Source organism: Enhydra lutris, unplaced genomic scaffold (assembly GCF_002288905.1).
Source record: "Enhydra lutris kenyoni isolate GAN:26980312 unplaced genomic scaffold, ASM228890v2 scaffoldscaffold44, whole genome shotgun sequence".
NCBI lineage: Eukaryota > Metazoa > Chordata > Mammalia > Carnivora > Mustelidae > Enhydra > Enhydra lutris.
The window spans coordinates 7,827,080-7,846,875 of NW_019154128.1; the positions used below are offsets into that span (position 1 = coordinate 7,827,080).

General features: G+C 48.3%; 1 protein-coding gene across 1 annotated transcript in view; it reads left to right on the forward strand.

The window, feature by feature from the left end:
* Positions 1–2,214: 2,214 nt before the first annotated feature.
* LOC111155960 (cellular repressor of E1A stimulated genes 2) overlaps positions 2,215–19,796 on the forward strand; it is a 31,933-nt gene continuing 14,351 nt past the window's right edge. The window contains exons 1-2 of the mRNA XM_022516441.1: positions 2,215–2,631; positions 4,768–4,937. Coding sequence (XP_022372149.1) covers positions 2,215–2,631; positions 4,768–4,937 — 587 coding nt within the window. The remainder of the gene's footprint in view (positions 2,632–4,767; positions 4,938–19,796) is intronic.

Sequence of the window (19,796 nt, forward strand, 5' to 3'; positions counted from 1 at the left end):
TGATTCTTTAAATTGTACATAGGTACTTTATGCATTTGCTGCATAAGTCCTAACTCTTAATAACAATATTTTTAAATGGTTATCATGTGGCTTGATGAATGAGCAGAGGAGTAAAGAGTGAGAAGGCAAATGGATCAAAATGTTAACTGTATTATCTACCCAGTGCCAAGCGCAGGTGCTCGCTGACTGTAGCACCACAAAGAGGCTGGTATGGCCGCTGCAGAGTCTGGGAGGGACATGCGGTGGGGACAGACACACAGGCAGGGACCAGGCTACAGGGGACCTATATACTGGATTAAGGAGCTTGGACTTCTTCTGACTGGCAATGAACAGCAAGAATCAGGCATTTATTCTTCATATCATGTGCTGGGGCTGGCAGAGGAAAATGCCCCCTTTCACCAGAGCCTCAAAGGAAGAGGGAGTCCCTCCTGGTCAAGAGCAAGAGCCTTGGTGGAAGGAGGCAGCCGTCAGGTTTGCCCAGCTCCCTGCAGAGCACATGAAGAGCAAGCTGCTGTGCTGAGCTGTCTCTGGCCGGTCAGCTCTGAGCTCCTCCTGGCCCACTGGGATAGATGTGACTGTCCTTATTTTGCAGACACAGCCAGTAGGTCATAGAGCAGGATTTGAATTCATCTGAAGTCGTTTGAGGCAGCCCATGTTTTTAACGACTTGCTCCACTGTCTCTGCAAGACATCATTCTGGGGGCGAAGGAGAGAAGTGGGCAAGTCAGCAGTAAAAAAGGATGGCAGAGCCATGGGAGGAGACAAGATCCCTGGGAGAAGAATACCAGAACTCCCCCTGAGACTACCAACAGAAAGAGGGCATCCTGGAAGGAATGGTTGGGGTGGATGGGAGGAGGCCACCCTGAAGTACACTGAGGAGATTAAGTAGACTTTTCCTAGGATTATTAATTTTTTTGACAGAAAGGGACACAGCAAGAGAGGGAACACAAGCAGGGGGAGTAGGAGAGGGAGAAGCAGGCTTCTCGGGGAGGAGGGAGTCTGATGTGGGGCTCGATCCCAGGACCCTGGGATTATGACCTGAGCTGAAGGCAGACTCTTAATGACTGAGCCATCCTGGTGCCCAATTAAGTAGACTTTTTAAAGAATAATGGCTTTGAAGAGAAGTGAAAAGGAGGAGGGTAGATGGGGGCGGGGGCAGGATAGACAATGGATCCTCTGGTTACTGCCCAGTGGAACATATGCCAAAATACCTACAAAAAGTCTGGTGCTAGTTCTTGTTACTTTGATCCATAACAAATTGGAAGTAGGACTATTAGATTTGGGATAGAAAATCTAGAGCAGAATATATCTCCTTATGGGCAGATAAGGGAATGCTATAAGCAAAAATGTAAATGATTTTGAATTATGTTGATATCTATAAAACTACTATCAGAAATAGCCCAAATTTCCACCAATAAGAGAATGTTTTAAAACTGTGGTGCATTCATACAGTTCTCTGCCTCGTCCATCCCAGGCACTTTGTCTCTGGGTGTCTGCTCTCTTTTACTTTAGTTGATATGTAAACATTTGATTTTGCTTTCAGATGAACTGACGACAATGCGTTCCTGTCTGAGCAAAGCGTAAAGACGGTCATTGTCCTTACAGAGCAAGGGAATCGGCTTTGGCATCAGATTGACTCCGTGCTGATCTTACCTTCACCGTTTACTCCTCTATAAAATGATACCAATCTCTACCTTGGTCTATTACCAAAATATAACGCCCGCTCCATGCCACACACCGTTCTGAGCCTTTGCAGATGTTAACTTAATCCTCCCATCCAACACCCCTATGAGCTAGCTACTCTGGTTTGCTCGTTTTTCTAATAAACTGAGGCACAGACAGATTGAGTGACTTGGCACGTCACAAAGCTGGTGACGAGAGGAGTGTGTTGATTCGGGATTTGAACGCCCACCGCCTTCTGGCTGCAGAACCCGTGCCATCCAACAGGAAACCAGCCCATTCCCGGAGCTGGCAAGCGGTGAGGGCTCTGCGCACGGCGGCTGCAGGACGTGCAGCGTGCAAGTGGAATCAGCTTTTCCGGGAGGCTGGACTTCTGAGCGCGGGCGTGAGCGGGTGCGGACCCCGCCCGGGAATCCTGCGGCGGTCGGAAGCCGAGTCCAGTTCCGCGCGTCCGCCGCCGCAGGGGGGCGCTGCCGCCCTCGCCGGCCGCCCGCGCGCTCCAGGCGGTCCCCGCGGCAGGGCGCGCCGCTGCAAGATGTCCGTGCGCCGCGGCCAGCTGCCCGCGCGGCCCGCCACCCGCCTCTCCTGGCTGCTGTGCTGCAGCGCCCTGCTGTCCCCGGCCGCGGGCTACGTGATCGTGAGCTCCGTGTCCTGGGCCGTCACTAACGAGGTGGACGAGGAGCTGGACAGCGCCTCCACCGAGGAGGCGCTGCCCGCGCTGCTGGAGGACTCGGGCAGCATCTGGCAGCGCAGCTTCCCGGCCTCCGCACACAAGGAGGACGCGCACCTGCCGCCTCCGCCAGGCGCCGCCCGCGCCAGGCCGCCCCCAGCGCCGCCCGGGATGTTCTCCTACCCGCGCGAGAGCGGCCCGAGGCTGCGCCCTGGCATCGCCCGCTTCCTGGCCCACGCCAGCGCCTGGGGCTGTCTGGCCACCGTGTCCGCCCACGAGAAGGTAAGCCGCCCAACCGGGAGCCGGCTGCAGGTGCATGCCTGGCGGTGGCCTGGGGACGGGGAAACGCTAGCGACCGCCCCCGGGGCTCGGACCCAGGTCGCACAGATGTGCCCAGCGGGCTGGGTTGCACTCTGGACGGCGCATAAATAATGGAACCAGATTGTGCTTTGCTTAACGTGGCAGAGGGGGAGGGGGGTGCTGACAGCCAGGCATCCTGCCAGGTGGATGGGGACTGAAGTGCAGTCTTGAGGTGGTCAAAGAGAAGTACGCATAACCAGTGCCTGACCCGTCCAGACCTGGACAAAAGAAGCCAGACCTGCCTTTGGCATCCCAGAGTAGGCGCGTGCGGCCTCCCAGGTCAAGGCACCCAACAGACCCGAACTTCCTGGTCACCTACTGACACTGGGGACTGGAAAAAAGATGCCACGGGGGTTTTGGTGGAAATTGACATTTTGAAATAATGGAACTCAAGAATTTTCCTGGAAAGGAGGTTTAGGGTGCAAAATGTATACATGCTGGAATGAGATGTTTTCTGCTGCAATTTTATCATTCAGTTCACAAATGTTTTACTCACCTGTTAGCCAGATTTCCACCTTAAGCCAAATGGCACGGATAAATATGGGGATGTGACATCCATAAGTACACACCCTCCAGAAAGATTTCAGGGCTGGTAAGATCCATATAAGGGATTTATTACAGGGAGGTAGTTTGAAATCCTATTTAATTTATGCAAAAACAAATTTGGGGGGAATGTGTAGGTCATTGGGCAGCAGGCAGGCTCTGATCCAGGTGTGGGTCTCACCCATCTGGAAACTGGCCAAGTCACTGGATTGTCCACTTTGCTTTCTTCCTATGTGAAGTTAAGTGGTTGGCTATGTAGTTCTGAAGTTCCTGTTTTACTCTTAAAAAATAAATAAGCTTATTCTGATTTTGGCAGTGATCTTAACCACAGTCACAGTATCCAAATGGTTTCTCACAGTTATATATTATACTCCTAAGACACACCTTACGAAGATATGAAGCTTAAATATGAAGCTGATCTTGGTTTAAAACACAAATTGTGGGGCGACTGAGTGGTTCAGTTGTTAGCTGTCTTCCTTCAGCTGGGATCATGATCCCAGGGTCCTGGGATCGAGCCCCGCATCGGACTCCCTGCTCAGCGAGGAGTCTGCTTCTCCCTCTCCCTCTGCCCCTCCACCTGCTTGTGCTCTGTCAGATAATATTTCCTATGTACACATCATGTGTGCAAAGCATGACTCTAGGCAGTTGGACAAGCTGAAAAACAGAATCTGTGAATGAACTTATATTACCATTTTGGAAGACTCCTTAACATTGCATCTTCTTCAAAGAGGAGAGCCATCCTTATTCCAAGTCTACACACCCCTGCCATATAACACTGGAAAGACAAGGACAACCCTGAGTTCTGAGCTCAGTGACAATATGGAGCACTCTGTAAAGAGTAAATAAAGCTCAGGAAGATTGGGAGGCAGGAACCAGCAGGGTTTGGAAAACCTAAGAAATATCTGAGAACTTGACCTCCTTCACTGGATAATCATGAACAAAAGTGAGTGTAGAGTGTTTCTGTGACTTCCACGGTGAGTTACTGAATCATATAATGGAATATTGATTACAATAAAAAAATGTAACTAATACATAAGAAAATGGTGTGGCTCTAAAAGAAATAGTTCCCCCCGGAGACTAGAGATCACAAGATATTGAAGTTAAGACCTAACTTCTATCCCGGAAGTTTTCAAAACCTTGGGAGAGTGGGGCTCCCAGGGGCAGCTTGTGGGAAAGGTTCTAGCACCCCTCCATGAATTTCATCTCCCCTCCCACAAATAATTTTAAGTTGTGTAAAGTGAGCATTTTCCTATGTAGATGCAGCAGCTTCAAGGATAATCTCCTAGCTGTTCTTACACACAGACTGCCCCTGTTCAGCTCCTCTGTAGAAATTCTGGAGCCCTCCCCGCGTGAACTGGGTCAGTTGGGAACCACTGTGCCTTCATTTACTACCTGTCAAAACCACAGTGATCCCATCCTCGTTGTTATATTTCCTGGCCAGAGACACACATGAAGCTCCCAGCTCACATCAATCCAAAACCTTGCATTGAAAAAGCCCTTTGCGCTGTTTGTTAGATCCCAGGACTGCCGTTTGGGAACTGCCTGCCCATCAGCGACGGCCCCTTGAACAACAGCACTGGGACTCCTTTCTTCTATGTGACACCCAAGGACCCTGCAGTGGCTGATCTGATGAAGAACCCTATGGCTTCCCTCCTGCTGCCAGAATCGGAAGGAGAGTTCTGCAGGTAGACAAAGGGGTTGACCTTGCCTTCCCAGGTCCACTGCATAAAGCAGGGAGGCTGTGGGGTGGGACCGCTCTGCGTCACGTGACTTTAGCAGGGCCCTGTGATGCCAAGTGATGTGTTCACCAACCTGAAGTGGCAAGAGTGGCTTTCCACTCTTTGGGATCAGATTGATTTCTGCCACTCACCAAGCTGTGTGGTTGGGAGCAAGTGGCTTCAACTTTGGGGGCATCCGCTTCCTCCTCTGTGAAATGGGAATAATAATTCCTGCCTCATAGGGTTACTGGGAGGGGTGAGGGTCTTGTACAATACCTGGTGGGCAAATGGCAGCTCTTGTTATGATAGACAAGAGGTAGGGAGGGGAGGCTGGTGATGGAGGGATCTAGTAGTTGGTCTGTGAGGCACCCAGAGCATGGAACCCATTTACCGCCCTCTAGGGGCTCCCTAGTTCATTCTCTGTTGATTGTTTTTCAAATTAATTTCAAACCCGCCATTCCCCACCCAACCGGAGATGTGTGCACAAAGACCCCAAGTTCTTTAACCCTCTTTTTCAAAAAGTCTAAAGGAAAAGACACTTAAGTGCAGATGGAACATTAATTCTGCACTTGTGTAGAGCCTGAAATCACATCCTGCCTGGGAGATTTCTGCCCCAAGCTCGTGTGGGGGGCTGCCTGGCAGCATCCCCTAAGGAGCAGCAAATGTAGCAGGTGGCCCCAGGCAAGTCCCCCAATCCCCAGGACTCTGTCGCTTCCCTGTAAAAGGTAGTGACACTTTAGGAACTAGGCTAGGATTCATCCCAATTCCAAAATTCCGGTATTCTTTACACAAAACATAAAAAACATATTAAGCAAACAAACTGATTCATTCTTTTGGGGGGTGGTAATAAAGCGACAGTGTGCTGTAAAATGTCACCCAGATAAAAGACCCCGTCTCTTACCCTTGGGCACTGACGAGGAGGAGAGACTGCATCTGGCTGGAGACAGTTCAGCGGACCCAGTTCCCTCTCTAGGGCCCGGCAAGGAGCCAGAAAAAGGGATGTTTCCTCTTTCATGGAAGAGTCTCTCTGTTCTTGGGCAGCCACGCTTGCTGGCCCCAGAAGGATATTCCCAGGATACCCTTCTAAACGTCTGAGCAGTTCCTAAGTCAGGCATCCTCAAAGTCGTCACAAGGCCGGAGCGTGTCCATGCCACACCTGCTCATGGAGACAGACAGCAGAACACAGAGCCATGCAGCTGTGCAGCGCTCAGAGTGTAGGAGGGATTGTGGACTGGAAAGTCCCAGGCAGACGTCAGCAGGAGCTGAAAGCTGGCAGCCCCGAGAAATCTGGCTTCGAGAGGTCCTCGCTGGGGGGATACAGGTCCCTAAGAACTGGGCATGCCTGTTTGCATGGTGTACATGCTGACCAGCTGCAGAAAGGGCAAACCCCAGGACCAGCCAAGGTAGCTGGCCGAGGCAGCTCAGCTCAGGACCCAAGGCAGACCCCTGCCGGGCCTGAGGGCCTCGGTGTCTCAGCACCATTGCACATCTGGACTGGAAGAGGAGGGATGAGCTGCCACCTTTGGTGCCCCTGTGTCTAGCTACTCATTCTAAACTCCTCAGAACTGCTCCCTGCTTGCCCTGCTTGAGATTCTGAAGCATTAAAATCGAGCTTAAAGAAATGCACGCAAACATCAAGTTTAGCCATAGGAAGCCCCGCAGCTCAGGTGACCAGGCTGTGGGTCTGTTGTCACCCCCAGGGCCACTACTTCCAATGAACTGCCTGCACCCAGGTGTGTTTCCTCTGTGCGAGCTTCATCGTCCAAGTTCAGTGTTACATTTTGGGTTTGGGCTCCAGAATCGTGGGGATGATGAGCACAGAGACTTCACAAGAAAGACAGACTGACACCGGAGCCCTGAATAATCAAACCAAGTGGGAGCTCCTCAGACCACAGGAGCATAGCATGGCATCAGGTGGAAATGGCCATGACTAAGAACTACCCCAACATGCAAGAAGTTCAAGGTTATGGCCCGGCCAGGCTGTATCCGGCTGGCCCTCCTACCTGATCCCAGAGCCCAGAGGGATGGCCACTGTGACCAGGGCTCTTTGTCAAGCACATCAAAGCAATTCCCACAGAGCAGCGGGATTAAAAAACAAAAAAACAACTCCCATTTCTCATGATGATATTGATAAATCAAAGCCTCCTTCAGAAGGCAGCTCATACTCAGAAAAATGAGCATTGTCTTCGGTCTTTAAAGCTGGTGTCCAAGGGAATTCAAAAGGTACCACAGCCTTTGTACCTTCACTTTCGGTGCAGGCTGTGTGCTCACAGTCCTCTGCTGCTCTCTGCCGCTGGGGAGGGCCGGAGGCTTTCCCATTTCACCCTAAGTGGGCAGACAAAGCCAGAGCTGGTCTTCTGTGGGATGCCTCGCAGGGCTGTGTGGGCCCTGAGGGCCACGCAGGGGCTGAGGAGCCCGCAGCCACAGAACCACAAACCAAGGCCAGACAGGAAGGAAGCAGCGTGGCCGCCGATGCTCTAGAGAAGGAAAAGAAGTGCCTTCCCAGCCATTTCCTGAATGGCCCACGGGGCATTTCAGCTACAGCCTGCCTCTGCATGCATCAGGGTCGGCTCTGGTGCCGGCGGAGTCTGCACTGGGACGGGTTGGTGAGCCCCCTTTCCAGGGACCACAGCCCCAGAATGAGGGCTGAGCACAGTTCCTGCCCGAGGGTAAGCCCAGGGCATCTGATTGTACTGCGAGGGCAGGCTGATCGGCCCTCTGCTAGTAGAGCTCCACACGCAGACAGATAGCTGTGGGTGTGAGTGTGTGTGCGTGCACGTGTGTGTGCAAACGTGCATGTCCTGTCACACACATATCCAACTATTACCGTTCTGAGGGCGTATATGTCAGTCACCTCCACTGGTCCCCCCCTCCCCGCCCCAGTCTGCTCTGTCACCTTGAGTTCATCTCAAGATGAATTCCTCGGAATCCATGTCAGATCCTGGAATTCCCTGCTTAAATGCTTTCATTGGGAAAAATAACAAAATCCTTGCGTGGCCGGGAGCCTGCCTCCCCCTCAAAATAGAGAAGAGAGCCTGTGTCTTTGCTAATTGGCTTAATAGTTGGTTGATATCCTAGTTTTATTAATTTGAGAGGTTTAACCTAAAAGCTTGTTGTCATCAAAGCTGATACAGGTGTTTAGCATGTAGCTAAGAAATGCTTTTTTTTAACTGAGATGTAATTGCCATGTAATATCGTACGTTTAAGGTGCACAACAGGTTGATTTGATACATTTGTATATTACAGTGTGATTACACCATGGCATTCGCTAACACCTCTGTCACATTCCATAATTGCCATTTATTTTTTGGAGTGAGAACATTTAAGATCTGGTCTCCTAGCAACTTTGAAGGATATAATGTATTATCATTGCCTTTGATCGCTGTGCTGTGCGTTAGCTATCCGAAACTTATCCATCTTCCAACTGCATGTCTGTATCCTTTGACCAACATCTCCCCAATTTCCCCCAATCCTCATTGCCTGGTAACTGCCATCCTACTCTCTGCTTTGGTGAGTTTGGCTTATTTTGGATTCCAAATGTACATGAGACCATATTTGTCTTTCTCTGTTAGACATTTCTTGCTCAACATAATGTCCTCAGGGGCCATCCATGTTGTCCCCAGTGGCAGAATTCCCTTTTTATCTTGGCTGAGGAATATTCCATTGTATATAAGAAGTGTTTTTCATTCAGTAATACCACATGTATGCTGACACAGATCATGCCTCCCAAAAATGATACTTGGGTCTATCAGCTGGCCTGTAGATTAACGATGAAGTTGGATCTAAACTGCTATAGGGGGCGGGGTGGAATGCCTAGGTGGCTCAGTGGTTAAGCATCTGACTTCAGCTCATGTCATGATCCCAAGGTCCTGGGATCAAGGCCCATCAGGCTCCCTGCTCAGTGGAGAACCTGCTTCTCTCTCTCACTCTGTCTGCTGCTCCCGCTGCTTATTCTCTCTCTCTCTCTCTCTCTCTCTCTGTCAAATAAATAAATAAATATGTGTGTGTGTGTGTGTGTGTGTGTGTGTGTGTGTGTGTGTGTGTGTATGTATTTTTTTTTAAACTGCTATGGTTGAAAGACATTGAGTATCCAAAACTCTCAGGAAGTTTAATGATGAAGAGAATACACAGCAAATGTCCTTTCCTTAATTGAAGCTGGGTAAGGCCAACATCTTGAGAATAAGCAAAGGAACGAGTACTTCTCCATATCTTACAGGTTTATGGGGACCTTAAAGAGTTTTTCAGTGAATCTGTAAAATTCAGCCTGGGATAATCCATCCCATCTAGCTATGAGGTTCCCCCCAAACTTTTTACCACCCTGATCCTCTGGTCCCTGAACATACCCTAAAATGTCACAGTAAAGATACTAGACTTAGTTAATTGCACACAGTTGTCTTGATTCCCACCCAAGGCATATCGAATTGGGTGCTATCACCCTGCCCTTCTTCCTGGAGGAGATCATCTGGAAAAAGAATCTGACTGGATAATTAGCAGAAAGCGCCTTTCGGTACTGAAAAAGGATAGGATTGGTGGTTCCTAAGGGACGAGTCTCAGGTTTCTCAGCTCAGGATAACATGACAGATTGAGAATAAGACTCCACTTTACAAGCTTTCACCAGCAATGAGCAACCCCCGCTCTCTCGTTTTCCTCTCCCCTCGAAGACACCAGCATGTAGAGAGGCTCCTATGCCTAAGCGAATTTATGCTCAGAGCAGAGACCCAGTGGTATGGACATCCAATAAATATTGATTGACAAAGAAAGCCCACTGGAGACATTTCTCTTCTGCGGAAACATCTTTCCTTATGGAGTTTGCAGGCCTGAACACTGTGGAGCTTAGGCTTTGCATCTTCTCAGAGAACCAAGGCGAAGCAAGTCGTCTGGGCCAGGGAGGGCTCTTCTGTTGAGTGACATTCTGCTCATTGGCATTAGATGAATCTTCATTTTGAAGACCTGGAAATCAATAGAACCTAAAGGGGCTTATCAGCACCATTATCCCTGCAATGAAAAAAGTCTGATAATTGAGACACAGGCTAGGTTTCGACTCAGTTATCAAGAAAGAAAGATCTGAGGGGCACCTGGGTGGCTCAGTCAGTTAAGTGTCTGCCTTCGACTCAGGTTATGATCCCAGGGTCCTGAGATCAAACCCCATGTTGGGCTCCCTACTCATTGGGGAGCCTGCTTCTCCCTCTTCCTCTGCCCCTCCATCTGCTTGTGCTCTCTCTCTCTCTCAAATAAATAAATAAAATCTAAAAAAAAAAAAAAAAAAGGATCTGAGAACACCTGTTTACTTTTCCCCCAAAAGGCATGAAATATTGGCATGGCTCATTCATTTCCCCCCACCTGAGGGCATCCCTGCCCAAACAAGGAGCTTGTCAAAGCTCTTTTTTTTTTTTTTAAAAGATTTTATTTATTTACTTGACAGAGAGAGAGAGAGAGACAGATCACAAGTAGGCAGAGAGGCAGGCAGAGAGAGAGAGGAGGAAGCAGGCTCCCCGCCGAGCAGAGAGCCCGATGCGGGGCTCGATCTCAGGACCCTGAGATCTTGACCTGAGCCGAAGGCAGAGGCTTTAACCCACTGAGCCACCCAGGCGCCCCTTGTCAAAGCTCTTTAATTGACCAGGGCTCAGTGTGGTTGGGCGTTAGAGGAGATGCTAAAATTTTGGATTGTAAAGGAATCTAGTTTCTGAGAGGCAGGTGCCAGATTGTGAGTGGATTGCAGCCGGGTGGGCGTGTAAAACACAGTGGGATCCCTTGAGAAACGATGGTCCCTCAGAATGATTTGCTTGGAGGGGTGCATGTTGCAGAGGCAATTCAACCTTAAAGAATCATACATCAAAAAAGTGCTGCTCACACTAGAGAGTTTGGGACAATGTGCTTGGACACAGGTTCCCGCCTGCTCCTCTGAGCAGCCCCGGCATGTGGCAGGCACTTTGACAGGACGAGAAGCTCCTTTGGTGAAACATGGGAGGGTGTTGATGGGAGGGCTGGTCTGCCTTTATGCCATGAGCACAGGCTAAATGCTTGTTGAGCACGTGCGACTGAAATAGTGCACTGAGTTTAATCGTTTCTTTGCATAAAATAGCAAGAAATTCCGGAAATAGGAATGTCCCTTAGCCTACATCATTTTAACCATTCTTGTAGGAAGAAAAGATGATGTTGAACAGTAGCTAAAAAACCTTAGCCCAGTCTAATGCCAAATGCAGGCTCTGGGATTTGTGCCCCAAGAGCTGTGTGTGGAAGTCTCTCTTTTTCATCCTTTTCTAGAAGAGTTCAGGCAAGTGAGCACACAGTGTAAGCATGTGCTTGCAACGGCTCGCCTGCTAGCGGCCAAGATGCATCTCTGTCTGCACTTTGTCTACCTGAAACGTGACATGCGTTTCAAAGCGCTGGGCCCAGCCCTCATCAGATGAAGAAGCTGAATTCAATTTCTCTTCACTGAATTTTGTTCATTCCCCTTGAAGGCAACATATAAATCTTCTAAACAGATGGCTCTCTGTCCAGGTTCACTTTGCCTCTTCTCTCTTGCCTACACATCCCTGCAGTCCTGCAGCTCACATTAACCTGAGTTGCTTTCAGAAGAGCTGTCTGGGAGAGAAGGCAGCTGTGCGGGGAGAAGGCTTCCCAAGCAGATGTTCGGGTATTCTCTCCTGTCTTCTACTCATTTCCCGGGTCAGCACTCCCAGGAACCCGTGGCCACCTCTTTCTCCGTAATTTCCTTTCAGCTCCATGAAGTTCTGTCCTCGTGGTTCCCAGGGCACTCGTTTCACAGGTCCACCGATGATTCTGGTTCTTCTATCTTTATACCGCCTCTTTCCCACATCTCTGCCTACCTTTCCCCATCAGTCACCTGTTAGACGTGATTCTACCTTGAGCTGAAACGATTTGAATTCATGATAAGGATGTAACTCCCGTAAACATACACTTTCCAGAAAGCTTTTAGGGTTGTTAAGATAGATGTAAGGGTTTTCTTACAAGGCCCTTAGCCTCTGGAAAGTGCTAATCTATTTTGTGTATCTATTGAATGTGTCTATTCTGGACATTTCCTATAAGTGGAATTATATAATGTATGCTTTTTATGACTGATTTCTCTCACTTAGCACGATGCTTTGTCAATGCAAAGTGAACAAATCTTTTAGAATCTCTAACAGCAAGAAAGAGCGTTTAATCGAGCCCAAGTTAGGATAGCTGCCAGGGAAACGTGCTCTTCATAGGGAAGAAAGTACTCCAGAGAATGAATCATTTTTACAAGGTTATATACTTTTTACATCCTGTTAGAAGCTCACAAGATTATGGATTTGCATATAGGCAGGAATCAAGAGTTTTATCATTAAGGAATTCAGGGAGCAGGAACATTGATCACTATCTCAAGGACAAGATGGTTTCCTTTGGGCTACTCCTTCACAAAGCAGGTGTACAATGTATGTGTGGAGGTCCGTAAATCAGGCTTTGGGTTGGAACAAAGTTTATGAACAGTCATGCTGACTTAGAAAGAAATCTAGAATGGTTTCCCTTGTAGATCTTTATTTTTTTTTTTAAGATTTTATTTATTTATTTGACAGAGAGGCAGAGAGGTAGGCAGAGAGAGAGGAAGGGAAGCAGGCTCCCGGCCAAGCAGAGAGCCCAGTGTGGGGCTCGATCCCAGGCCCCTGGGATCATGACCTGAGCCAAAGGCAGAGGCTTTAACCAATTGAGCTACCCAAGCGCCCCTCCCTTGTAGATCTTTAGAGAGTTTTGCCCTTATCAGCTTTCAGGGTTCATTATGTTTTAGCATGTATCAGTATTTCATTCCTTCTTATGGCCAAATACCATTTTATTGTCTGAATATGCTGCATTCTATTTATCTGTTTTTATTGATCTATTCATCAGTTGATGGACATTTGCTTCCATGTTTTGGCTGTTATGAATTATGCTACCATGAATATTTGGAAGTTTTTGTACTTTTTTTTCCCCCCCAATTCTCTTTGGTATCCTCCTAAGAGTGGACCAGAACTGCTGGGTCATAAGGTAAGTATATGTTTAACTTTTTGAGGAACCGAATGTTTTCTTCACTGGTTGTGCCATTTTCTCTTCCCATCAGCAATGTATAAGGTTTCCAGTTTCTCCACATCCTCACCAACACTTGTTATTGTATGCTTGTTTATGATGGCCATCCTAGTGGGTTTGAAGTGGTATCTCATTGTGGTTTTGATAGGCACTTCCCTAACGACTACTAATGTTAAGTGTCTTCTCATGTTCTTCTTTTTTTTTAAATTTTATTTATTTATTTGAGAGAGAGACAGTGAGAGAGAGCATGAGACGGGAGAAGATCAGAGGGAGAAGCAGACTCCCCATGGAGCAGGGAGCCTGATGTGGGACCCGATCCCAGGACTCTGGGATCATGACCTGAGCTGAAGGCAGTCGCTTAGCCAACTGAGCCACCCAGGTGCCCTCTTCTCATGTTCTTATTGGCTATCCGTGTATCTTCTTTGGAGAACTATTTCATACCTTTACCTGCTTTTAATTGGGCCATTTGTCTTCTTATTATTCAGTTGCCAGAGTTCTTTCTATATCCTGGATATGATCCTTGTTGGATGTATAATTTGCAAATATTTTCTTAATGCATTTTTGTCTAATTTTCTCTTCTTTCGTCATTGGAAGAAGGAGAAAAACTCAGGATTCAATATAGACATTTAAATTCTAGGGCACCTAATTGGCTCAGTTGTTTCAACGTCTGCCTTTGGCTCCAATCGTGATTGCTGGGTCCTGGGATAGAGCCCCACATTGGGCTCCTTGCTCATCGGGGAGCCTGCTTCTCCCTCTGCCTGTCGCTCCCCCTGCTTGTGCTCTCTCTCTCTCCCTCTCTCTGTCAAATAAATAAATAAATATTTATAAATAAATAAAATCTTTTTAAAAATCATTCATTCATTCATTCTATATAGTCTTGCTTAGCATCCTTTCACTTCTGTGAGGTGGGTTTCCCCCATCAGAGAAGGACATAGTTGAAGTAACTCTCCTGAGACAATACAGAAGTGTACCTAAATTATCTATGTAGAATGGTAAGAAATGTCTAAGAAAAAAGACTTTAACTAATTGGATTACAAAGGAATTTGTGAGGGAAAGCTGTTATTCTAATAATGTAGAGATGTGGTGGGAAGATAAAAGAAATTCAATTAAACATTAATTGAATTAAGTGTATTGTATGCAAAGGAACATGGTAAATATTGTGATGAAACTAGGCAAATTTTCTTTCAGACAGTATTTACCAAGCACTCCCCAGGCAATGACCACGTGTGTAAAGGGCCCCTAACTGTTAAAACCACACCGCTCCACAGTAGGGAAGAAGAGTAGAAATCCACACGGGAGCTGTGATTTCCACTAGCTCAGCCTCTCCTTCGCATCTGTCCGTCCACCATTTCCGCCTCATCCGACCCAACCTGATCTGTCCTTCAAAACTAAGAAACTGAGGAGCCTAAGTGGCTCAGTCCTTTAAGGTTGGACTCTTGATTTCTGCTCAGTTCTAAGGTCATGGTCCCAGAGTCCTAAGATTGAGCCCCAGGTTGGGCTCTGCACTCAGGGCGGAGTCTGCTTGAGATCCCCTCTCCCTCTCCCTTTGCCCCCTCCCTGCCCCACTCACGCACTGTCTCTCCCTCTCTTTCTCTAAAGTAAATAAATAAATCTACAACAAAGACACGAAGCTCTTGAAAGTCCCTTCCTTTTTTTGCCTCTTCCTTCCCGGGTTAAAGATGTGTTCACATTTTCTAGTCCCAGTAACTACAAGTTAGTTCATTACCCAGGATGTGCTTCGTTTCTGCCTGCCTCTCGAGGAGAGCCCGAGTCTCAGCCCCCGACATCGCCCAGTCCCTGCTCTGGACAGCGGGGGTCTGCAGGCTCTCCGCTTGCTGATCCTAGTTCGCTCTCCACTGCCTTCCCAGCCCGTCCCCCTGGAGGTGCCTGAGAGCCAGCCACGCTGAGGTTGACGCAACTGTAGGCAGCTGCAGGCAGATGTGATTCTCAAAGTGGCACAGCTTTCCTTATAAGGTGGGACCAGGCTCCAAGGTGCTTAGCAGTACCTACAGCCCATGAGGGCCTGGCCCTAGGCTGCCACCTTCCGTCTGACGGATTAGGAGCTGAGGGTTGAGAGCTGGAGGGCAGACGTGGAGGGTGCAGGGTTGCTCATACCCTCCCCACACACGGTCTCTGCAGAGGGACAGCTCTGCTCCCCACTGAGCACGCACAGCCTCTGGATTCGGCTCCTCTGGGGCTGCCTTCTTTCCTTCTCCCCTCTCAAGTGAGTGAGGTGGCGGAGGGCCACGCAGCTTCTTTTGCTGGATTCATTGTTTGCTGCACGACTCCGGGCAAGATGGGTAGTAGGATTTGGGGAGGGACCCCTGAACAAGCAATGCCAGACAGGTTACCTCTTAGGCGCGAGCTCCAACAGCTAGACCATTTTAACACAGAATAAGGACCAAAGCAAAGCACGCTCTGAGGGCTCCTGTGGGATTTGTGGCACCTCCTCAGGGAGTGGCTGTGCTCCCTCTGACACAGGAGCCATGGTGGATCCAAGAAGCACGATCACAGGAGCTGAGCAGCAAGCCCCGCTTGCCCAGGACGGGCTTCCAGCGGTGTGGGCAGAATGGCAGAGGGGGCTTGGATGGAATCCTGGTGGTTTGGGTGGTTTCAGGGCAGCATCCAGTCAGAGCCCAGCACTGCAGATGAGGAGCTTCCAGGGTACCCCTGCCCCCCTCTCAGAAGACCCCATGGTGTCCCCACTCGGGTCACTGGCTGCCCCTCATTGCGGGCATGGAGAGCACCTCTGCTCCTTACCTCCAGCCTCCAGCCTCCCGGCACGCTTCCTTCCAAACACCATGTCTCTTGCCTGGGCCTTTATTTTCTTCTCTGAGTTTCAGCAACCTCTGCAAACAAAAACAAACTCTTCTGTGTCTCCTGCTGGTACCGAGATCCAAAATGCAATGACACCAGGGAGGACACCTTTTACAGGGTTGTACGCACTTACCTGTCTTTCCTCCCGTGCACCAGCCTGGGTGCACTGGGGAGGGTGCCTTGCCTTGTCCTGATCACCTAGACTCATTCATGTGCTCTTGTAAACAGAAGAGCAGCCCTTCCTGAGATGTGCTGGCTCCCCTTCACCCCCTGTCCACCCATGGCATTCTCTATCCCCGTCACACAGAGACGCAGGAATTCCTGGCCAGCCTCAGTTGGTTATTGTTTCTTTAGCAGTGATTTTATTTTCTTGCTCTATCAGGAGCCAAGGAATGCAGGTAAGCTAGAGTCGAAGGTCAGGAAATAGCAGATGGGGTATCAGACTGGGGCACTGTGCAAAGTGAGAACCAGTAACAAGAAGTAAACGGACAGACGTGGGGGAGCTTCAGGAGAAGAGGCAGTTCCTTTCCTGCCAGAGCTGCACACATCCCCAGTCTGGGGATGGACCAGGAGTGTCCTGGACTAATCCAGAAAGAAGAGGCCACCACTGGATCCCAGATATCGAACCAGGAAAGTCATTTTTCCCTTATTTCACTCTATAATCCCTATAACAGAATATTTTTGTTTAATGGGCAGATCGCACTTTAAAATAACTCCTTCCCCAATTTTTGTTACTCAAAGGTATATATACATATGCAAATCAGAGCCTGGGATCAGCATGATCTATTATTTTTACCTCACTGATTTGATTCAATTCCAAGCAAAACTTAACAGTTTTACGTGGTGTTGAGGACTGTGATAGGTCTTAAGGTCTGACCCTGTTTGCAAGCAAGTTGGCCGCACTCCTTCTAACCAACAAGTGAGCCTGCCGTGGTTTGCAGATCCTGGCGGAAGACACAAAACTCATGGGTCAGAGACAAGGGACTGTGTTTCTCACCGCAATTGCAGTGACCAGAGCAGCGGTGTGTTATGGCCGGGGTTCCCATGGGCCCCAGTTCCCACGGGAGATGGCCATCTGTACACACAATGGGTTGCATAACAGGAGAGGAACCCTCAGCCTAGAGAAACAGAGTCTTATGTAACAGAGAGCAAGCCTGCCTCCCCCGACCACCATCCCCGAGGAAGACCATGGGTGGGTAAATAAGCCTGCCCTTTGTCCCAGAGGGAAACACTGTATGTTCCAAGGCAGTCTGCTCTATAAACATCTTCTGGAAAAGATGGTCCTGAACAAAGGAAGCTAGTCCTCTGCTCACAAGAGGTCGGAAACATGAGAGACCCATGGAGAATTGCTTCCAAATGGATAGTGTGTGGAGGGAGTCTTATCTCAGAGAAATGCACAAATTTGTGAATATTTTTTTAAACATGGGCCATCTTTGCTTTGCACAATACAGTATTAGTAGAAACGGATGCATGTGGGAATGATCCTTACTTTACACAGTTCCATCAAGATTTTACTGCCTGTATCAAGAACAGTTTGTGGATCACTATTTATACCACACAGCTTCAGGTGGTCATGCTTCAGCCCCAAGATCCGTTCTCATAACAGGGAGAGTTCCAGAAACTGCAGACCCTTCTGTCAGTGAGGAACCTCTCAGATGACAAGAAATAGGAAAAAAAAAAAAAAAACAACTCAGAGGAGCTTAGGGAAATAAATTCATTAGTTGACATATTTGAAACGTCCAGAGGTAGGTTTTTCTTAGGGCCTCTGCCGTGTCTGCCAAAATGAGATTTTCTCATTTCTCCTCTCTGCCTTCTCCTCTGCTACATCTTAAGGGCGGCCGCACTTGTGATCCAGATGTGGTGCCGGCAACTTCGAGGCCGCTCCCTCTTTCTGTCCAGTGAAGGTGAGCCCCTCTTCCAGGTAGACTCCAAGAAGAGTAAGGGGGTTGCCATCCCGGAATCCCCAGCAAGTAGCTCCTTGAGCTTTGCTGACCAGACTTCTTGTGCCAATCCCTGAATCCATCACTCAGGCCCGGGGATAGAGCGGGCTGGTGTAGGCGATCCCAGCCCTCGGGATCTGGGGGGGACTAGATGGGATAGGGTTCCCTGACACTGTGTCAGGGAGAGATGGATGCCTAAACAGTATGCAAAGTACAGTGTCCAGAGGAAGGAGAGTGCGGTCTCTAGCCCCTGTTCACCAAAGGAGGCTCTCAAAAACGAAAAGGTCCCCCAGTAACCTCAGTGTGTTGTGCTTATGGGACCAAGGCTGGGGCTGCCATCCCTCCTTTTTCAGATACTAAATGAGTTTCCTCTTGCGGCCGAAACAGCACCACAACCTCAGAGCTTCAAACAACACAAATCTATTACATTACAGTTACGCAGCACAAAACTCAGGGTGTAGGCGAGACTGTGTGCCTTCCTGGAGGCTCTAGGGGAAAAGCCATTTTCTTGCCTTTTCCAGCTTCTGGAAACTGACTGCATTCCTTGACTTGTGACCCCTTCCACCTTCAAAGCCAACCATGGCTGGTTGTCTTTCTCATGGCTACATCTCTCTGACGCTGTGTTTTGACTCCCCCTGTGACTGCTTTGGGCCCCTCTGCATAATCCAGGACAGTGTCCCTATCCTATGCCAGCTGATTAGCTGCCTCAGTTTCCCTTTGCCATGTGAGTTGACACAGTCACGTGTTAGGATGCAGACATCTTTGGTGAGGGGCATTATCCTGCCTACCGCAGGTGGGAAGGAACTTATACTGAGTCTAGCTGGGCAAAGGGAAAGTTTTCTGTGTACCTGTTTAAATACATAATCTCCTTTTTTTCCTTTTAATTACATTCAGTTAGCCAACATGTCATACATCATTACATAATCTCCTTTCTATTCTGGGTAATCACCACCAGGGGAGAAGCAAAACGCTCCCTATTTTAATGTGATGGCCCCTATTTAAATTCGGTGATGACTTACTTATGAATACTAATTCATTGCTTTTATCAAAGAGCAACTTTGTGAAGAAATTAGCTGTAATAGTGAACAAAGAATTAGGTACAACTGCTGACAGTCTCCTCCAGTAGATGTAAATTTGGTTCCTGTTTACTGTTCTTGCTTATTTTCTCCTGTCTCAGGTATTTTTACAAAGTTCTATGTAGATTCGTTTTTTGTAGTTATTATGTGGATTTCTTCCCATCATTCTTTCATCTTCACCCACAAGAACAATTCACAATTCAGCAACTACATTTTTGCGGTGTCCTGAACACAGCAGACTATAATACTTTTGAACAGTACACAGTGTTCTCACACGAAGCAACTGACCTAAAGCTGTGGGCACGTCCACTCTCTTGTTATAACTCAGCAGGCTGTGTAATACAGAAAAGCTTCCAGGCAGGTGAAAACAAGTTCCTTAAATGTCAGCAAAACATATGCTTTGCTTAACAGATGTACCTTTCTCAAGATTTGAATGCAGTTTAATGGGTGAGCATGAGTTTTAGTGAATCGTGCTTCAAGGCTTCCATTTTATGATACAGTGTCTGTAAGACTGATTTCAGTGACCCAGTCTCTGGACTCCACCAAGTCAAATTGACCGTGTGTGGTCCAGGGCCTCAAGCAGACAAAACATCCCCATGAAGATACGTGAATGTCAAATAATGATACTGGATTTCAAAGAGGAAAAAAGAAATGCTAGCATTTTCTCAAGCTGTCATCAAATTATAAAGCGAAACAGACAGATTGGTAACTAGGTGGGTAGACTTGAACTGAAATGCGCAGCCCAGCTAGAAACCGTCAAGGTTCTTCTAGTGGGGATAAGTTTGACCGTGATGCCGAGGGGCTTCATTGTGTTAGTCACCACTTCAGAGTCACCGTTCAGTCCCTCCCATCTTTGGACTCATTCAGGCTGCCATCACAAAATACCACAGACTGGGAGGCCGAAACAATAGAAATTTATTTTTTCACAGGTCGGGAGGCTGGAAGTCCAA